General features: G+C 41.3%; 1 protein-coding gene across 16 annotated transcripts in view; it reads right to left on the bottom strand.

The window, feature by feature from the left end:
* The window catches only part of LOC148033472 (pentatricopeptide repeat-containing protein At2g39620-like), a 30,312-nt gene extending 13,580 nt beyond the window's left edge, over nucleotides 1–16,732 (bottom strand). For 6 of the 16 annotated variants that reach the window (XM_087681389.1, XM_087681403.1, XM_087681402.1 and 3 more), the window contains exons 1-3: nucleotides 13,355–16,732; nucleotides 12,845–13,141; nucleotides 12,412–12,735 (exon numbers count right to left, since the gene is read on the bottom strand). In XM_087681389.1, coding sequence (XP_087537515.1) covers nucleotides 13,821–16,526 — 2,706 coding nt within the window. In that variant the 5' untranslated portion in view covers nucleotides 16,527–16,732 and the 3' untranslated portion in view covers nucleotides 12,412–12,735; nucleotides 12,845–13,141; nucleotides 13,355–13,820. The other 10 variants (XM_087681399.1, XM_087681401.1, XM_087681393.1 and 7 more) reach the window with 7 other exon arrangements.
* Between the last annotated feature and the right edge of the window lie 5,379 nt (nucleotides 16,733–22,111).

Genomic DNA, 22,111 nt, shown 5'->3' with positions numbered 1-22,111 from the left:
GCAAAAACAAGATACACTGAATGAACAGCAGCATACCTATTTATAAAAAGTTTGGGTCCTCTCAAGTGAGGTTGTGCTTATGGGACACAGACACTCTCTAAGAACGCATTTATGTTTAAAGAACAAGTTTGATTCATTAATTAAGTACGTTTTGGGGCTATTTAAGTAAAGCTAATGCATTTTTAGCTCAACAAGTGGCAACCTTCTAAACCCATTTTCAAAATTATCCAACCATTAAATTAATTTTCAAATTTAGATCATTCTGAAAATTAATTTTAGCCATTCTAACCCTACCCAAAATTAAATGTTCCCATCCATCATTAATTTGGCTAAGCCATTTGAAACTTGGAGTGGTCCCCAATCTCTATTGACCCTTAGATTGGCATTAATTAATTAATTGATGTTAGTTCCTAAAATCACCATTGACATTTATTGGTCAAACAACTATCCTAAGGTCAAAACTAACATCCACTGACCACCAAAACCTTCTTGGCATAACTTATCGCAACCTTTGTCTTTGACACACACTACATCCTCAGGGTGTTAGAAGTGGTGCAGCAATGGAAGCATAAACAAGTGCTGAAATAAACTGTTGAACACAAGACAGAAGAGAAAGAAAACAAAAGAATAAAAGAACACTGCAAAGGAAGAGAACTCAGAGATTGTTAGCAAATATGTTAGCTCATGTGTGAGTCTGTGCATGATTTAAGGCTAGGCATTACTTAGGATATTTTAGGCATTTTTAATGGTCTTCATATTGATCATGTTAAGCATTTACTACTGGCTGACAAGCATTCAATGCTGGCCAACTTGATCATATTGAGGACATATTTTTATCATGTTTATTCAAGCTCTTCCTCTTCAATCAATCAATCACTCATCATCACACTTGTGGCTCTTTTGCTGGGGAGAGAAGCCAGTGACTCACTATTGTATGCGAATGTCTCGTGTTGGATATATGGATTCCATTTCCTTAGTATACATCTAAGTTCTCATCTCTATATTGCGTTCTTCAATGTTTCTTCTTTCATTTGTCTTTTGTCTTGTGTTCAACAGTTTATTACAGCACATTTTTATGCTTCCAATGTTGGATCCACTTCTAACAAAGATGTGATCAGAAAATGGAATCCATATACCAAACATAAGAATGACATGTATAACAATGAGTCACTGGCTGCGTGGGCAGGGTTGCGTGGGCATCAGCACGAGCTTCTCTCTCCAACAAGAAGACCACCTAAAGAATGATTACGACTTAATGAGAGAAGGAGGAGCCACTAAATGAATAGACCCAAAATATACCAAATATGGCAGCTGGTCGGCCAGCATTTAATTGTGGTCAACCAATAATAAATGCCTAAATAATCACTAAAATGAATAAAATGCCTAAATTACACAGTAATATCAACCGTAGCTCAAACTCACACATGGGATGACTTGACTCCTAACGCCCTCTCTCAAATCATGGGTGATTTCATACAATACAATGATACAATGATAATAATATACAAGAAAAAACCACCAAAGTAGAACCATGGATATCCAAGTAGTGCATGATCGAGCCACCACCAAGATGCCTCGGAGAAAACTTGAGGTCAATGTGGATCGTATCAACTCCTGAAAATAGAGAAGAGTCATAACAAATCTCAATGTGTCAACAATGTCTTATAGCAACATACAAGACAATCTGATCAAAAATGCCTCTAAACATGTAACCATGGATTCCCCACCTTTGGCCAAGACCGCCAAAGTTTCCCCTCACGTGAACTCAAGACTAGGAGCCAATCCCACTCACTATCAAAAATACGGCTCATCATGGACCTAGATGTCAATCCCAACTCTAAGATTTGAACCTACCAGACTTTGGTCAATGCGTCAAGAATGTCCCTCTTTGGAACCTGTGCACATATATACCTATATAAATGAGGCATAAGTGCCCCATCTCACCGCCCTCTCACACTCTCTCGCTGGCATCGCAGAGTTGTGAGGGATGACTGCATCACCCGAACTAGAAAGCAACTGAGGAAGGGGCAATCAAGCCCTTTCCACAGTCTTAAGAAGTGGATCCCTTCCGCACCACGAACTTCCCCTTGGCCGGAGAATCGAAATCGAAATCTAAGGAAGAGGATGATCCGTCGCAGGAGTCCACATCTCGCTTCTACTTCTTCTTCCGTGAGGCTACTTACTCCTTGCAATCCTTCCGCAAGTGGCCCTTCTTACCATAGTGATAACACTGGGCCTTGGACTTCCTCTTTCTATCACCCCTCTCTAAATCTGTAAAGGCCTCACTCAATGTGCCATAATGAGATGAGAGTCTACCTTGTAAACGCAAAGTTGTCTCGTACTCAAGCAGCATTGAGGACATGTGTAAAGCTCACAGGTGTAGAGGATGTCTGCGCCCTCAAAGCATTCCCCACTCCATCAAACTCCAAGGGGAGCTTGTAGTTGACTATGCCCACCAGATGTGCCTCTGGAAGGGCAGATTGTATGTGTCAAAGCCAGCCCTGTACCTATGTAACACGGAGTAAAAATGATTGAATGGGATCCTTGAACTCAAACTTCATCTACTGAAGCTATCTATAAAGGGTCACAACACGTGTGGAAAAAGATGCCTCATACAACAACTGAAGCTTCAACCATATTTCTAGTGATGTCCTACAAGAGGTAACTGCCGGTAGAATTACTTTAGAAATATACCGAAGCAATGCAGAATACACATGGGCATCGTCCGAATCCCATGTAAACATAGCCTCCTCATGGTTGTCCTCATCAAAATCTTTGAGAAGAGGACACTGAAGCCGAGAAATAGCTCCACATACAATGTACCAAATCCACTTCTACACAAAACAAGCTTTCATCACAGCACTCCATGTAAGATAATCAAGTCCATGTAACTTATCACCAATAGAAGTGCACGAAGAAGCTATTCGGAGAGGAGGAGAAGAGAAGATAAAGGATAGAGGGTACACGGAGAGGAAATACAACCAAACCAACAGCAAAGACTTTACAAAGTGAGAGTTCACATGCAGTGAAACCAAAAACGTGATCCAAAACGAAGGCCAACTACTGTAAAATGAAGAAAAATCAGTCAAAAACTGCCAAAAACAGTAAAAACGGCTTGTACAAGTAGTTGCCCTTGGGGCTAGGAAACCAAAAATGCAGACTAGTGGAGCATTGAATGCAGCAAACTGACGATTGCAGGCTGAAATCCAAGCGCAGGCTGAAAACGCAGGTTGTTGGTCTGAAAAACGCAAGCCTGATCAATAGGGGGAAGAAAGACATGTAATTAGCAAAAAAATCACAACACGAACCGAGATCCTACAATCTGATACCATTTCAGAAGTGGTGCAGCAATGGAACCATAGACAAGTGCTGAAATAAACTATTGAACACAAGACTAAAGAGAAAAAAAACAAAAAAACAAAAGAACACTGCAAAGGAAGAGAACTCAAAGATGTGCTCAGGAAATGAAATCCATATACCAAACACGAGAATGATGCGTACAATAATGAGTCACTGGTTGTGTGGACATCGGCACTAGCTCCTCTCTCCAACCGAAAGACAACTTGAAGAATATTTATGACTTAATGAGAGGAGGAGCCACTGAATAAACAAGTCCAAAATATGCCAAATATAGTACCTGGTTGGATAGCAATAAATGCCTAAATAATCACTAAAATAACCACTATAAAATGTCTAAATTACCCAGTAATATCAGGGATAGCTCAGACTCACACATGAGCTGACTAGACTGCTAACACAAGATCCCCAACTCACCAAATGCTACCCGAAATTTACAATGGATGGCTAGGCATCTGAAATCCTTGACAATTCACAAATTTCAAGGGCTGATTTTAATGTACGATGCCTTCTCTTGATGACATGGGTCCCGAGGTGATTGTTGAGCCTTAATTTCCTCAAAAATTTAGGATTTTACAATAGAAATCCCCCCGTTGTCCACCAAATATGGCTAGGATCTACTCCAAATGGCTGAGAAATGCTAAGAATGACTAAGCACAAATTGGAGAAGCTGAGAGAATGCTGAGATGAGAGAGAATTCAAAGATTCTTCACAATGAAATGCCCAAAACTGATTGCTAGCCTGTCAATTCTGCAATTAATGCAATCGCCTCCTGCCCTGAGCCCTCATAAATACTATCCCTCTCCTAAAGGCCCCAAATGGATATCACCTGCAACAAATACTAATTTTGATAGTGAAAAAATAACCAACAATCTTCTCTCTCTCGGCCACTAACTGGAAACTACCTCAACGAATGAGATCCAAACCCCAAAAAAGTTTCCTCACTTTACATGGGCATTTTACCAAGTGGCGACCTAAACTCACTTTTCAACATTATCCAACCATCAAATTAATTTTTTTAAATCATTCTAAAAATAAATTTCAACCCTTTTGACCCTGCCCAAAATTAAATGTGTCCATCCATAATTAAATTGGCTAGGCCATTTGCAACCTAGAGTGGTCCCCAACCTCTGTTGACCCTTAGGTTGGCATTAATTAATTAATTAATGCTAATCCTAGTGTCATCACTAAGAATTATTGGCCAAACAACTATCCTAGGGTCAAAACTGAGACCAATTGACCACCAAAACCTAGTTGGCATAACTTATCACAACATTTTCCTTTGACACCCACTGCATCCTCGAGATCCTTGGCCTGTTACCATGAAATAACTGCCATGTGCATCATATGTGCTAAACAACCTTTCACATTTGATTAATGACCGAATCAAATGTTATCAGCAAGATTAAAGCATCTTAAAATTTCACGTCCCCATGACACTGTCCATGCCATTGTACTATTCTTCAGCCTTGGTATATGGATTCTGTTTCCCGAGTCTATTCTCTTTGAGTTCTTGCATTATTGCTATCCTCTTTTCTATTCATTGTATTCATTGCAATTGATACCAGTAGCGTCTCTTTGCTTCAATTGCTACATACTTTTTTGACATCTTCATCTTGGAGCTCCAAAGGAGGTACACGGCACTACTACAAGATAAGAGGCCAACCCCCACCCAAAGGGGCCTATAAAGAGAGCAATGACAGACTTTTTCCACATATCAAACCCTATAGATACTATTAGCCTAGCAGAGATAGAGCCGCCATGTCAGACATCCTCCACCCCATGCCATTGTGAGACATCGGAGATTCACCATCAAGCACATCAATCGAGTGATTAGCAACTGCATCATAGTATGCACAGATATTAAGACCTAGTACAGCCTCCAAACATTCTATACATGCAGCTGCAAATGCACCCTTGCAGCTTTCTATAGTGTCCACTACAGTTCCTTAAATACTAGTATTAAATTAGGACTTTTCCATCATTCTACCAATGAGACACCATCAAACATGCATATACTCTAGCATTGTCTCACTATACATTTATTTTCAGCATTGTCTCATAGGCTACTTATTTCATTATTATCTCCACAATGCTATGAGATAGCATCAGTTATGGATGTACTTTACATTCTCATAGGCCACATTGACCTTTTGTAGACTCCTCTCTCTTTTTTTTTCTCCCGTAATCATGTAGCTAGCCTAGTGGTAAGCCACTTGTTGCATCAACCTAGCCTAGTGGTAAGCCACTTGTTGCATCAACCCATTGATCCCCACCTCCCTCTCTCTCTCTCTTTTTTTTTTCGTAATGGATGTTGTATTTATAAAGTACTAAACAACAAAAGAGTTACAAAAGCCGTGGCAAAGACGTAGAGGAAATTGCCATATGCCAAGGAAGTAAGTCCTCCCGAGGGAATAAGTCAGAGTGCCGAATGAGATCTATCTGCCAATGCAAGAGACCTTTAAGCCTCGCAATATATCCCTGAACATTAGAGGCTGAATCAAAAAGAAAAACATTTCGAATGGTCCAATTGTGCCAGCAGTCCCAGTACCTAAGAAAGTGAAACAAGATTTTCATATGCGACTGTGTCGGTGTGGGGTATTTGGGCCGTACAAAAACCCAATCAAAAGGGCTTAGCGAGAAACCAACCACTGCTCACCAAACCGCTGACAAGAGTAACCAGATTTTCTTAGTGACAAGGCAAGAAATAAATCGATGACGAGCCGATTCCACACTGGTGGTGCAAAAGAAACAATTGCCGTTGGAGATTCGACGCTTGGAAAGGGCTAAAGCAAGAGGAAGACCACCAATCATCACCCTCCAAAGAAAGACCTTGCATTTGAAAGGTGTCTTGTTCAACCAGCCCTCCATCACAGTTGCCTTCCTCCATGACTGAGATTTACACAATCCCCATACAGTATTAGCTTTAGTAACCAGCCATCGATGATCTTTAATCAGAAGATGATACACCTGGTTAGCTGAGGCTTTTTCCAAATTCAACCGACCTGCAAGGTCCCAGTCCTGCCAAGGACGATCCAAAGCAAGGGTAGGAAAGGGTTGACTGCTCTGGAGTACTAGCAAAAGCTATTCCCATAAATCACGGTATCCACGAGGGATTCTGAAAAGCCTCCTGGCTGTACGAAACGATATCAACACATTGCGACTGACAAGGGTGGCATCTGCAACTGAAGTCAAGCCCAAATGTGCCATGCGGTTAAATTTAGGTCTGAGCTCATGTTTGCCTTTCCAAGAAAGTAATCACGAGGCTGCCAACAATTCCAGTTGAAAAGAGTTAGTATCTAAGCGGTCCTCCGCTGGATGCCACCAAGCCTTCTAAAGAACCAATTTCCAGGAGCATACCAAATGAGCAAGCAGGGATGAAGAAGGACTAGAAAACCGAGAGTCTGCATTAAGAACATGCAACTAGGAGCTCCAAATTTGGGTATTACCATGCACAAGCCTGTGATCCTCAAGAAAATAACGGACTATAAAGACCCACGGGTGATGATCCAAGCACATGGCCCGAAAAAGAGACCAACGAAGTGCCAGCATATAAGTTTCGGCATCCAAAATAGCCCCACCACCCATGTGTTTGGGGATACATGCATGCGACCAAGAAATCCATGAAATGCCTGCATGCAATGAGTCCTTTTTCCATAACATGAAACGAATGTGCTGAGTAAGAGCATTCAATGTAGTAGTAGTCCAAGGCAGCAATGGCAAAAAATATGTGAGCATTGGCAACATAATTGTCTGAGCCACTTTGAGGCGAACATGGAAGGGCCAAGCCTACGACTTCCAATACAGAAACTTAACTGCCAGTTTCTGTGAAATCCACTCTAGTAGTTGCTTTGGCCGAACATCAACACCCAAAGGGTACCCAAGATGCCTGACAATGGAACCACGAGGAACAACCATTCCCTGTCAGTCCAATGACTGTAAATCTGACTCCGTGCAACTGAGAATGGTTGATTTCAAAGCATTGATATGAAGACCGGAAGCATGACCAAAGAGAGTCCAAACATCTAATGCTTTGCGAAGATTATCCTTGTCCGCACACAAAATCATAAAGCTATCATCAGCCAAGGATTGACTAATGAAGTGCTGTTCAAAAGGAAGAGATAATCCAGCCAACTGAGTAGAAGCTGCCATATGAGATAACATCGAAAGAACCGGATGAGTCGCAAGGGCAAAGAAGAGAGGACTCAAAGGGCAATCCTATCTCATAGAGCGTGCAAGGACAAATGGCTCGGTAACACCACCATTTAGCATAACTCGCGAAGAAGCCGCAGCACTAATGGTGTAGATCAAACGAGACATCGGAGTACCAAAGCCCATAGTAGACATAAGTTCTGCAATGAAAGACCAGTCTAAATAATCAAAAGCCTTTTCCAGGTCCAATTGAATCAATACCACCTCCTGATTAGAGTGCCTTGCATAGTCAATAACCATTTGCACATTTAAGATATTATGCAGAATGTTTCAGCCCTTAATGAAACCATATTGAAGAGGATGCACAATGGCCGGAAGATGCTTGTGGAGTCGATTCGCCATCACTTTGGAAAAGATTTTATACATCGAACCCATCAAAGAAATTGGTCTCCAATGTTTCAACATTGACGGCGAAGGAACTTTTGGAAGCAGTTTGATAAGACCTTCTTTCCATGAGGAAGCCATGAACTCCGTTTCCCAAACCTGCTGAAACATAGCCGTCAATGGTTTCACCAGTTGGGTAGCAAAAACCTCAAAGAATTCATTGGTGAGACCATCCCAACCGGAACTTTTATCCTTGGGCAAGTGTAACAAAACATCCATAACCTCCGCCTCACAAATATCTGTCTCCAAAGTAGTTTGCATGTCATGTGGAACCTGATTGCGGACCAAATCATAGAAAACTGAGCGTGCATGAGTAACTTGATCAGAAGGTGAAGGAGTAGAACCAAGAAGGTCTAGAAAATAATTCCTACACATATTCACAATAGTCTGAGGATCAATGACCATTTAACCTTTTGGATCCTGGAGTCTAGTCATATTTTCTGGAGCAAGAGATGCATGTAGAGCTCGAAAGAACTTATGAGTCTGACAAGCACTATCTTGCAAATTCTCGGTCAAATTTTGCAATTTGGCCTCCTGATAAGATTTCAACTGAAACTCTTTAATAAGATCAGCCAAACGCATAGCCAGTGGCAGCAGAAATACATCATCTGGAGTCTCCACCAATAGAGAACGAACCAAAGCCAGTAAATCCTCCGCTGCTTGTCGACGCCACCGACAAAGAGAGGCATGATGGATCCCATACTGTCGAACAATCCGCTGCACATTAGAGAGCAATCGTTCAAAAGAAGCATTGCCCTCAGAGGAGAAGTCCAATAAAAATCTATCAATCAATTGCTGCATATAGCCCCGAAAGATTGAATGCTTCAAATAAGACGAGTTGAAATGCAAAGGGAGTCTATCCAAAAATTGCTTAAAAGGTGCAATGAGTTGTGCAAGCATCTCAAGCTGTAGAGGAAAATGGTTCGACAAGGCATATTGCTGCAACACTATCATTTCTAGCATCTCAAGAAGAAAATCATCATCATGCATGATGTACATGTGGTCCAACCGCGACCATGTAGTTGTATACTGCGGAGAATGGAAAGTAAACCCTGTCGAAGAAGGGTGTAGCCATGACCAGAGATCTTGCTTAGGTACGGCAAGAGCAAACGCATTCCACACATGGCTTTCCGGAGCGTCCATCACCAAATGCTCTGATGTGGACTGTGAAGAATCAACACATATATTAAAATCCCCCATCAAAAAACCCCGTCTACCAAGTGACAAGGAGGTCTGCAAAGTATTCCAAAGATCCCGGCGGGATAAAGGGTCATTCGGAGCATAGAGGCCACGTAACCATAAGATCTCTCCTTCAAATAAAACTTCAATCACCACAAAACAACCATGTACATCATTTTTAATAAGAACGGGCTGATATTTCTCATGTACAATCATAAGCACACCAAAATAATGCATGGCATGTGTCCCTGCATAAAACAAGAGAAACCCATGGCAATCCACAACTTTTCCTGCTTCACCGTGACTCTTGTGCTCAACAGCATACAAGACATCCCACTGATTCTCATGCAATACAGTCCACATGGCATGTTGCTTATGGCGAGAACAAATGCCTCGCACATTCCATGTGGCTATCTTCATGTGTATTCAAAAAAGAAAATCAGAAACGAGGCAAAGCTTGCCTCGATTTAACCTTTTCTGCTAGAATGTCAATCACTCCCTCATTCAAAAAATCAACTAACACGGCAAAAGAGTTCTGATGGCCAGATTTAGAGGTAGACGGGTATATCCACTGTCTTGGGGATGGAACGGGGATAACGACGATCCCATGGGTTAATCACGTTACCTCTAGCATCAAAAGCCAACTTAGTAGGTGGGCCATTTGGACCGTCCATATATACTTTCCTAGTAGGCTGATTACGAGGAGCACAAGAAACCATAGCATGAGCAGTGTGCTCTGAAGACAGCATTTCTTTCCTATGCATATAAGTGCACATGGAATCTTGTGAAGCATTAGACACAGTATCCGCCATGCCAGCATCAAATCTTTTACCTTTTTTGGCCCGTACATATACCAAGTCATTGCCACGAGAATCCAAACCCGAAACATGTTGTTTACCTTTATCCAAAACTTTAGGTGGCTGGGTTGCATCCTACGACGGAGCATCAAGCACCATATCTTCCATGGGTGGCAAAACATGCTCAGCATCTGAAGTCGGTTGCTTCATTGGGCATTCGGCCATAAAATGCCCCAATTTTCCACACGAAAAGCAATGCCCTGCAAAGTTACCCTATTTCAAACGAAAGTGCAAAGGATGCATGCCAGAGCAAATTAAGACCTAACCAAGCAGGCCTTTTCCGAGCAATGTCCCATAACATACACAAACGGTTACGATTCATAGCCCTTAGGCTCGGGGGGACCAGAACACTGCCCACAACGGCCATGGCATCCTTTAACAGTGGCCAATAGACAGCCGGACAGTTTTCCACTTCAACCCACACCGGGCATTCACGTTGAAGCAGGCGCTGAAAATCTGCCATTGGGCACCATGGCACAACATGGACCAAACGACGATCAAAGAACAATGGCAGTTTAGACAGGAGATCAGCACGATGCTTCTCAGATTTCAACAGCACCTCATAAAAGCCTCGGGACCCAACAAAAATCTCTTCAACACACTCCCCTTGTAGTAGAAAGTGCAGCCACTGGCGAATATGGGAAAGCACTGGGATCCTACCAGTGAAGAAGAGTATAACAGCATGTTCATAAAACACTGAGAATGAGCGCAAGATATTTTTCGGGTTCACAGTGACTTCTAGAACATCTTCAGTTCCAGAGTCAGAAAACGCTTCATGATTATGTTGAACATAATCGCCAAGCAGAGTATTGGCAAACTCCAACAAATGCTCCCAGTCCACATCCTGCGAATCCACAGAATCAGAAGCAACCTAAGCATAGAACGTTCTTGATGATCCATTGTCTCTTCCGAAGTATGCTTGGTGCGTTTGCCCGCAGGCTGGAAGTCAAGACCAGGGGGCATCTCCTCTGTGTAAGGAACCATATCCTCTAGTTCCTCTGTATCAGAATCCGGACCAAGGGCTGCCACCGTTTGGTCGACAAAGGCCATATCCAGACCAGCCATGTTGTATCACCACTTGTGCAGGCCAAATGCAAAGCCAGGAGCTCACAGGAGGCAGAAACGGCGCAGGCCTCTCTCTCTCTCTCTCTCTCTCTCTCTCTCTCTCTCTCTCTCTCTCTGTGTGTGTGTGTGTGTGTGTGTGTGTGTGTGTGTGTGTGTGTGTACAGAGGCGGATCTGCTTTCTTTGTTTGTGCGTAGGTGCAGCTTGCACGTGCAACAGCAGAATGTACTGTCTACAGCCTCTGTTCATCAGTAATAGTGTGGTCCATTACTTTTCCATATTCTTATCAAATACTTTAATCATTACTTGACACATCTATCCCATAAAGCTTTATTTTGTAGGTTGACTCTTGTTCACACTTTCACCACCTTTTGTTGATATTATTCTTGCTTCAACACTGGAGTATTACGCTTGAATGGTGGGCCCCCTAGCATATGTGCTCTTGCTCTTCACAATCTCAAAATCAATTATCAATGGGAAGTGATGTGGGTCCCCTAGCATATGTGCTCTTGCTCTTCACAATCTCAGAATTAATTATCAATGGGACAGCACGATTAGAGGTAGGCAGTATGCAGGTCACGAAAAAATTGGCAGGCCAGGTCGGCAGTGTGCAGGTCACAAGGGCAGGCGCCAGGGGCCAGTGCAGGTGACAGCGTCCAGGACTCCCTCTCTCTCTCTCGCTCTGTCTCTCTGTTGCAATCGTTGCCTGAGTCCTGCGCACAGGGGCCGCACAGAGTTGCACAGGCCTGTGGACCTGATGCTGCACGAGAAGGCAGAGGCGCGAGGCTGGGATCAAGTCGCTGTGCAGGAAGGGTCACGCAGGGTTGCCATCGCCATGCTCTCTCTCTCTCTCTCTCTCTCTCTCTCTCTCTCTCTCTCTCTCTCTCTCATAAGCGATGTTTGAGCCACTGTCGAGAGTGATGTATTACACTAATCAGTGATGTTTGCAGCCTGGGCCTCTTTTTCCTTAAGATATGCTGGCTTAGAGACACACTCCTAAAGAGAGGATCATCAGTTAACTGAGGACCTGTCTCAGCAGCCTCCTGTAGAGAGGGGCATTCCAAGTAAAGACATTTGTCTGAAGTCTCACCATCAAGCTCAAAAAGGTTATCTTGTGCATCCATTCTCTCCTGAACAGGAGTATTACCTACTATGTATTTACATTTAGTTTCCTATAATCCACAAAGACCGTACAAAACCACAATCGGGATAGTTGCTTATGCCAATCATGTCTGATTGAAAACTAAGTGCTCTTCAACTCCCACATAGCAAGTATTAAGACTTCTAACAAACACACAGACAGAAAGAAGTTCAGGATCCACATATGCCCTGAAATTTGAATTTTTCTGTGATTTTTACCTACTTATGCAGGCTGACTTCCCCCATGTCATGGCTGACTTGCTGCCATATTCCCATGGCTGCTTTCCAGTAGAATCGCCTGTCCAACTGTTGCCTCCCTACTGTCTGCCCTGTGAACCTGTAAAGGACAATTAATGGAATTACTGTTAAATTGCATATTGGTTTATTCAAGGATGGAGAACAAAAGCAGCAGTAGGAGCTCTTATCTTATGATCTTCACTGAATCTTATGAAAGCCCTTTCCAGCAATAAATATGCACACAAAAGGTTTGTAATGTGTCATTCCCAGGACTCGGCCAACACATTGAAGTATATAAAAGATATTCTGGGCATAAACATTAAGACAGTCATCAATATAGATGCAAAATTTACCTGTATTATAATCTACCTGTAAAGCCAATAAACTGTAGAATAGTTGCTTGGGTCAAGCATACCTGATTGGCACTAAGAGCTTGTAGATCAGTCGCTTGGTTTGAGCATGTCTGATTGATACTAAGTTCTTGTAAATCAGTTGCTTGGGCCAAGCATGTCTGATCGGTAAGTACTTTGCCAATAAAGCCCATACACTTAAGAATAGTTGCTTGGGCCAAGCATACCTGATTGACAACTTATTGCTTGTAATCACCTGCTTGGACCAAGCATGTCCGCTTGAGAACTAAACGCTCTTCGACTCCCACACAGCAAATATTAAGAATGGTAGTTGAGAAATTGTAATCCTTCGGTCCACATTCCTGCAGAGCATAATGAGGCTGTTAAATTTCTTGGCTACTTTGCTAATTCAACTTTAGATGTTGAAAAGAAGTAAATATACTTACAAAAGTTCCTAGATGTCATATAAGAAGACTACCAATATCAGATTAGTGCCCCAATCAAAATGATGATTAGCAGAGAAGGACAAATAAAACTAATCAATTGGGCACAAGCAGTAGGAGAAGAGATTTTACCTTTGATTGTTAGTGTCGATCTTGGCTTAGCAACACGGAGATGGAGACCATATAGTGGATCCTGTTTGCTTGTCCACACCATCATCTGACGCATCTTTCAGTACTGGCATTTGCAATACAAGGCCACACTAAGGAGCCAGCACCTAGATGCTATCTCAGCACTATGAAAAGGTGAGTCTAACAACCATCCAACCACCTGACCATTGGCTAGATATATTCCCTCCCTTAAGGATGAGCAAGATTGGATGCATATCCTTGCAATCCTGGATTGCCATTCACTTAGGAGTTGGAGTATGAATCTGCCCATGAATGCATGAGTCAGAATTATGGAATTTGCCGTCAACAAAATAACTTTTTGTGGCACATGATGTATTGTTGATTCTGGACTTTCCTTCTACATTTCAATAACCATAGGTGGATCTCGAATTGCCAACATGAATGGTTTGAGTAATTCAAACTGCTTTCACTAGCTCTGCTCCAAAATTGAATCCAACTCTGGCACATAACCCCCCTTCTTCCACATCCTCATTGATGAATACAGTTTTGAGAAAGCAAGAAACTGTTGATCACTCCTCACTCCAGCAACAAACTCGAGCATCTGACTATGAACTTCGATACCTGCCTTCCCTGGCTTTTTCCATGCACTCCGACACATTCGGGTTCTTTCCAGTTTGTGAACATGTGACCACATGTTAGAATTGGCAAAAGATTTGGACATAAGCAGAAACGCTGAAGAACTTGTGGGATCAAGTTGCACAAGCTGATAAAAGCATTTCCTAGCTAATTCTAGGCAGCCAAATGTTTGACTGGATGTCAGCAAAGACATCCACCCAGTTATATTAGGCGTAACAGGCATACTCTGAAGTAACTCTCTTGCATCATCCAAGTATCCTGAACGACCAAGGAGGTCAATCAGGCAGTTGATATGCTCAATAGTGGGTGAAATCCCATAGTCTGTTCTCATGGATTTGAAGTACCGGTGGCCTTCTTCCACTAAACCTGCATGACTGCATGCCACAAGGATACTTGTAAAAGTCCTACCAACAGGTTTAATACCTTCTTGTTGCATATCAAGGAGGTATTGTACAGCCAGTCTCAGATTTCCATGTTGAGCATGTCCAGCAATTATTGCACTCCATGAGACTACATCACGGTTTGATAACATATCAAACACTTTGTGTGCATCCTGAAGGTTTCCACATTTGCAATACATATCCAGAATTGAGTTTCCCACCACCAAATCTGAATCAAGACAGTCCATGATGATACACATGCTTGAAAGATTGCCATACCTTACAGTTCCCATGATTCCACAAGCTTTCAAGATGCATAGATAAGAAACTTTGTTCGGCTCTGTCCTTTTTCTGTGCATTTCCTCAAAGAGATCAAAAATCATGAAGGCATCTTCTTGCTGTGTATATCCTGTCATCATAGCATTCCATGATGTGACATTCTTGTTTGGCAAGTGATCGAATACACTCTGTGCCTCTGTTTCACTTCCACATTTGGCATACATGTCAATCAGTGCATTCCCAACTAGCACACTTCCATCAAAGTCCCACTTCATAACCTGATGGTGTATAAGTTTGCCATGCTCTAGCAAGCCAGTACTAGCACACGCTTTCAAAATGCCAACAACTGTGATATCATCTGGTTTTAGGCCTTTCTGCTGCATAAATTCATACATTCTCAGAGCAGCCAAACTATCACCATGCTGCACGTAGCCTGTGATCATGGCAGCACATGCCACTAGATCCTGTCCAGGTAAGCTGTTAAAAACTATCTGTGCCTCATTCAATTTACCCCATTTGACATACATGTCAACAAGTGTGCTCCCTACAATTGTATCTGATTCAATCCCACTGTAGATAGTCTGCAGGTGAAGCCTTTTTCCCTGCTCTACCGCATTCACATTAGCACATGCTCTTAAACCACCCAAAAAGGTAACTTTATCTGGCTGGATACCCTTTTTTATCATTCTATTAAGGAAGTCTAAAGCAGCAAAGCTCTGGTCATTGTGTACGTATCCTATGATCATTGAATTCCATGATATAATATTTGCAGCAGCTAACAGACCGAACACCTGGTCTGCATCCTGGAGGTTCCCACATTTAACATACATATCAATAAGGGCATTACCTATACTTATATCCATTTCTAAGGCTCTTTCCAAAATCTGATTATGGATCACCTTGCCTTGTTCCAATGCTCTCGTATTTGTACATGAATTGAGAATGCATGGAAAGGTAGACATGTCTGGTTTGGTCCCATTTTGTAGCATGACTTCCACAAGTTTGAGGGCTTCATTGTGGTAACCATGTTGAGCATATCCAGCAATCATTGCACCATATAGGACACAATTCCTGTTGTCCAAGATGTCAAACATCACACGGGCTTGCTGCAGGTTCCCACACTTCGCATACATATCTACCAGTGTGCTGCGAACAACAGTGTCTAGTTCAAGCCTGCTTCTGATAAGCTGCTTGTGAATCATTATGCCCTGACTTAAATCTTCTAGGCTGCCACATGCCTTTAAAACGCATGAAAATGTCAATAAGTCTGGCTTTACGCCTGCTTTTTGCATTCTATTAAAAAAATCAAGCGCTGAAGCTCCATGGTCACTCTGGGCATAACCAGAAATGATGGTATTCCATGAGACTACATCTTTAGGTTTGAGTTCTTCAAACACCTTCGAGGCCTCTTTAAGACACCCACATTTGGCATACAGGTCAACCGTGGTGTTGCCAACAACAATGTCGGAGTCCAAACCTCTTTCAACAACTTGGTCATGCAATGTGTTCCCTTGTTCTATATCACCTAAAGCACCACATGCTTTCATAACACTTAAGAACGTTACCTTTGTCGGTTGGATAGCATCTTTGCACATGCCTTCAAACAGCCTAAGAGCTATGGCGCCCTGGCCAGCCCGAGCATAGCCCATGATCATCGCATTCCATGTCACCACATTCCGGTTAGGCGAACTGTCAAACACTTTGTTTGCTTCCAATAAGCTCCCACACCTTGCATACATGTCTATGACAGTGCTTGTGATGGCCACATCCAAGTGCAGCCCGCACCTGATGATTGCATCATGTGCTGACCTGCCATCAGAGAGCACTCTTTTCATACCACATGCTTGCACAGCGTGCAAGAGCTGGGATTTGGGAGGCATGAGGATCTGCCAAGGCAGATCATGATTTTGTGAATGCACGCTTCGCGCGGCCCTTCAATCTTCCCCTCTTCATAACCGTCCTGACATGAAGCGCTAGATGCGAACACGGGGCGGGGAAAGAGGATAGCAGAACGTCATTGTTAATTCTCCTCTCCACCTGCAGCTGGCAAACGCTGAAGTGTTTAGCAGTGCTCCATTAAACGGTGAAAAACATTTAAATGCAGAGTTTTAAGAGGTAAAATGCGTATACTTGAATGGTTTTATAGTGCCAGGATCAATCCTTCAAATTTTGAAGGTTTCCTCACGCTTAATTTTAGTTTTAGAGGTAAATTTTAGAATTTAAATGATTACACTACTCTTGGGTTCTTTTTTAGCACCAGTGCTCGAAGGTTCTTTAGAGGTTGCTTCTGTAGTAACGTTCAGGGAATCTAGCCTCTATCTGAGGGAAATTACCTCTAGCTAACTACCATTTTGTATGTTTTTGGACCTGCCCAAAAAGCCCATTGTGTTTTGCCCGAAAGTTTTCAGTAACCAAAATGTAAGACTGTAAGAAACTAAAGGAGGAATTTTTTGAAGGAGAAAAAGTTTCTCATCATGATCCCTTGACCACCACTAAGAGTCTTGTTTAAAGGCCTTTCATGCATAGATACACTGGTTTCTAGGACATACCATTTAACTATGGTTGCACATTCACACTGCACCTTGCATCAATGAATCTTTGGCAAGTTTCATTAATGGTCCATAGACGCAAAAAAAGGTCATGGGTTAATGAGACCACCTCTAAGTTGTCAATAGCAAAGTATAACTGTGCCCAATTGACAAAGTTTAAAATGATACACTCTATTCCAAAGGAAATTGCAACTTCATCAAAATCTTTGGTGCAATGTTTGAATTTTTTTTAAATAATTGCAAACAAGACATCGTGTAGAAGCCCTCTTAATTGTTTTGCATGACACTTCCTAATTAAGTGTTTCGTGAATCACCTCCTATGTCCAATTAAAAAATATATCTCTATTCTTATATCTGAAAGTCCCTTATTTTTCTTACTTCCTTCATCTGGTTCTCAAGGAAAAGTCAAAGGAGATCAAAACCTACATGGCATGTGCAGCCTATTTATGGAAACTTAATTTTAAATTTTGTTAAAATGCATCTCTACCCTCTCCTGCTAGGAATCTTGGCTCCTAACACCACATGTAATGAATTAAACCTCCCCCATTCAATTTGTCCCCTCATCACGTGTGTGTGTGTGTGTGTGTGTGTGTGTGTGTGTGTGTGTGTGTGTGTGTGTGTGTGTGTGTGTGTGTGTGTGTGTGTGTGTGTGTGTGTGTGTGTGTGTGTGTGTGTGTGTGTGTGTGTGTGTGTGTGTGTGTGTGTGTGTGTGTGTGTGTGTGTGTGTGTGTGTGTGTGTGTGTGTGTGTGTGTGTGTGTGTGTGTGTGTGTGTGTGTGTGTGTGTGTGTGTGTGTGTGTGTGCGCACGCGCGCGCATGCGCGTGTGCGCACACGTGTGCGCATGCCCCCCATGCCACAAGTGTGATTATGCATGCTTGTGTTTCAATCTATCCCCTCCCCACATGCATGACAAAAGCATCTCTCTCTCTCTCTCTCTCTCTCTCTCTCTCTCTCTCTCTCTCTCTCTCCCCCCACATGCTTGCGAGACTAGGCACAAGTGTGATTATGCATGCTTGGTGTTTCACAAGAGGTACATAACAAAACCCTAACAATGTAAGATCATGTATTGGGTTTGTAGAAGTGCATGTTTATTGCTACTACAAACTCACCTATCACTCAAAACCCCTTAGCGTCAACCTTGTTAACCCCAAACAAAGAAGGATCATAAGAGTGCAAAGTTTTTGTCAAAGTTGAATGTCAAAGACTACTCAAAGATCAGCCAAAGGAGTAAAAAAACACCAATCAGCAAAGCTACGAAAGTAACCAAGGCTACTTGCAATTTAAAAGAGTATTGAATATAAATATCACATGTTTCGTGAAGAATGACATAAACAACACAAGCATTGAAAGTTTGCATATAGAAAATTTAATCTAAATTGTTAGTTATCATTTTATCCTATTATGATGTATATCTACCGGAGTCACATTTTATATCTCCCAAAGTTACATTAATAATTTTGTTTTCTATTTGTGTGTGCACATAAGATCTGCAAAAATATAAATGAAGATCTGCAAGCAAGTTGGTCCATCTAAAAAGCTATAGGCATGTAAAAGAGAGGTGATCGAACATGAGAGAGAAGCCAAGGGTTGAGGCTACCCACTTAGGAAACCCTATGTGTATAATGTATAAAATGAACAAAATGTCTCGTTCTTTTGTGTGCAAATTTTTGAGCTTGAGTTTTCTTATTTACCTTATTGCTTCCATCATAGCCATTGCTTGTGAGAGAATGAGAGAGAGGGACCAAGCGAGAGAAACTCTTCTTACTTCCATTTTCATCTTCCTCTTCTTCTCTTTGCCTTTTTGCATACTAGGTGGTGCACTTTGTGTCTCCATTACCAATTTGAGAGTGAGAAAGAAAGCAAGGGACAAAGAGGGCAAAGCTTCTTCTCCTCTATTTTTTTTTTCCTTCTTCTTCATAGCTTGAGAGGAGTGGATCACTTCTTGTGGATCAAATGTAGGAGTATAAGAGGAGCCACATATGAATCGTGAGACTATTAGGCTCTCTGTCTCAATGATGGACTACAATGAGAACAATGATTTTGTGAGTCTACTATAACCTCTTAAGCTTTTTTTCGATGTTGGACTACAATGAGAAATGTGAGATTAGTGAGCCTACTATAACCTCTTGAGCTTTCTTTTCATTTACTTTTATGGGATTGAAGGAGAGGGCATAGATAATTTAGAGCTAGAATATGAGTTGACTATGTGAGAAAGAACATAAAAATATAATAGAAGGGAAGCTCTTAAAAAAATAAGAGTCCAAAGTCCAACTATTGTGTAAAAGCCCAACATTTTGTATTCCTTTGTCAGGACTAATGATAAAATCTTCTCTTGATCGGTTGCTCATACTATCACTGTGTGTAGGAATAGGAGGTCATGAGTGCTCAAAAGGATTGAGTTGTTTGGCTCTTTGATTAGAGAAGGTATGGTTGGTCTAAAACATAAATGGTTAATTTAGGACAATTAGTTGTGGTAGATTAAGAGGTTGAGCTTGTTGAAAGGATTTAGCATCCTACTCTTCGAATAGATGCTCCTTCCAAAACACATAGGTAGGAAGGTCAAATTGAAATGGACCAAATCGATGGAAATGAAGGATAGGACTCCTCTTCTTTTCTTCTTCTTTTGAAAAAAACCACAAAAGTGAATAGATCAATTGCATTGCTTAAAGATACAACTTAAAGAGATGTTGAGTCCTTAAATATCTCTAAAAGTTTATTTGTTATTTTTGTCATTCCCATCTTAGTTTCTTCTTGCTATTTGTAGCTATCAATCATTACTTATTCCTTTTTAACAATGACCTCATATGGTACTTGATATTTTTGGCATCTTGTGAAAACTATGCTTCTAGTAGCTATTAATGACCTTGGTAGCTTCCTTTACATTTTTAGACTTTGAAAACTACTATTAACTATTTTTGGCATCTATTTTTTTAGATAGTTCGTAGAATTGGTTAATAAAGATACGTCAATAGCTACCCAATGGATTTTGAGTCTACATGACACAAAAGAATAATTTGTAGATCATGTTAAATGACATTTTTGAAGGTAATGCTTTTACAATCCATGGAAAGAAGGTTTGCAAATGGTTGGAGAGGATAACATTAGCCAAATGGCATGGTCAGTGTCTAATATTTTATCAATGTTGGGAAGTTTACAACCATCACATTGATTGCATGGGGATCACCTTAACAACTACATATTCTTGCTCAAAACTTCCTTTATTTTAACTTCTATATATGCATATTCCACTTCAGGTGGTCTTCACCTTGACTACGTACCATCCATCACCTCCACTTAAGGTGATCATCACCTCAAGTGATTTTCACATTAATTGCCCATCACCCTAATCAAGGTGGTCATCACCTTGATCAAAATAAACATCACACCAGTTGATGCACCACCTTAATTGAGTCTAACCTACTCAAATTAGACTAATACCACTTCCACTCAAGGTGATCCTTCACCTTAGCTCTATCTTTCTACACTAGGAGGCACCCTAATTGCATTGTATCTCTCTACTTGAGGTGAGCATTACCTCGACTACATCACCTCTACTGATTTGCATCTCTTGGATCAAGAGGATCCAACCACTCAAGGTGTCATCACATTGGTAGGACTCCATCACATCTACTACATCTCATTATATGCATTGCATTTCAATCACTTAAGGTGATCACAGTCCATCACCTTGGATTAAAACCACTCAAGGTGCCATCACATTGGTAGGACTCCATCACATCTACTACATCTCTTGGATCAAGAGGATCCATCACCTCCAATGACTCAAAACCACTCAAGGTGTCATCACATTGGTAGGACTCCATCACATCTACTACATCTCATTATATTCATTGCATTTCAATCACTTAAGGTGATCATAGTCCATCACCTTGACTAGAATCTAATCACCTCAATCAAGGTGATTATCACATTGGCTAGTATATATGCTCAATGCAAGCTATATGTAAATCATCTCGAGTGACATGAAATCAAGAAAAATTCACTCAAGGTGATCTGTCACCTTAATTGACATTTGTCACCTTAAATGGATCACCCTGGTGAAGGCCAACACAAAGCATTTCCATGAAAGATTATTATCACCTTGTTCAAGGTGATCACCACCTTGACTACATTCTTGGATATCACCTTGACTCAACTCACCACCACCTTGAGCACATTCCCGCAAGGATCCAACTTGAATCACCTTGATTGGAAATCCACATTTACTAGATTTTTTGCTTGAGTTAATGAATGTATGCTATATTTATGTCACCTATAGTACATCCATATACCTCCACCACTACACAAACTCTAAATATAATGTATTCCACTCCCATTCGAGAAGAGTAGATTGCTTTTCAAAAGGTATCTTGAGGCTCTGATAAGGTATTCAAAAAGTAAAACATCACCTTGACTAGCATATTGAGCACTTAAAAATTTGTTGAGTGTTGAAAATACTTGGTTTTTAACTATATTTTGTTGGCCTTTTGGAGTTGAATGAATGTCTTGATGCATAATTGGATAGGCTTGATTTGTTTTGAGAGTGTTTTATTGAGTGTTGGTTTAGGTTGAGAATGTTTGGATAGCTCGTTAAATATTTGGCTTGGTGTGACGAGTCTTGATGAGTTCTATTGAACGTTTGTTTGGTCATGATGTGTCTGCTTTGTGCCTATAATAGCTATGTTTTGGTTGTGTTGAGAGGTTCTAATTGTGAATAAGTAGTTAAATTTTTTATTGGGGATACTTTGGATGTTTTTTGATAAGTTTTAGTAGTTTTGGTTTTGACTTATATGGTTTTATTGTTTTCTGTTTGAGTTCTAATAGCATATGTGACCTTCTATATATCTTTTGCTAGTTGTTGTATGCTTTTGTATATGTTATGTTGGATGGATTCTTGGCTTTGGAAAGTTTTCCTT

This window comes from Lygodium microphyllum, chromosome 7 (genome assembly GCF_053477565.2).
Source record: "Lygodium microphyllum isolate KBCC chromosome 7, Lygodium_microphyllum_v1.1.10, whole genome shotgun sequence".
NCBI classification, from domain to species: Eukaryota; Viridiplantae; Streptophyta; class Polypodiopsida; order Schizaeales; family Lygodiaceae; genus Lygodium; species Lygodium microphyllum.
This window is presented reverse-complemented; position numbering and strand designations above follow the sequence as displayed.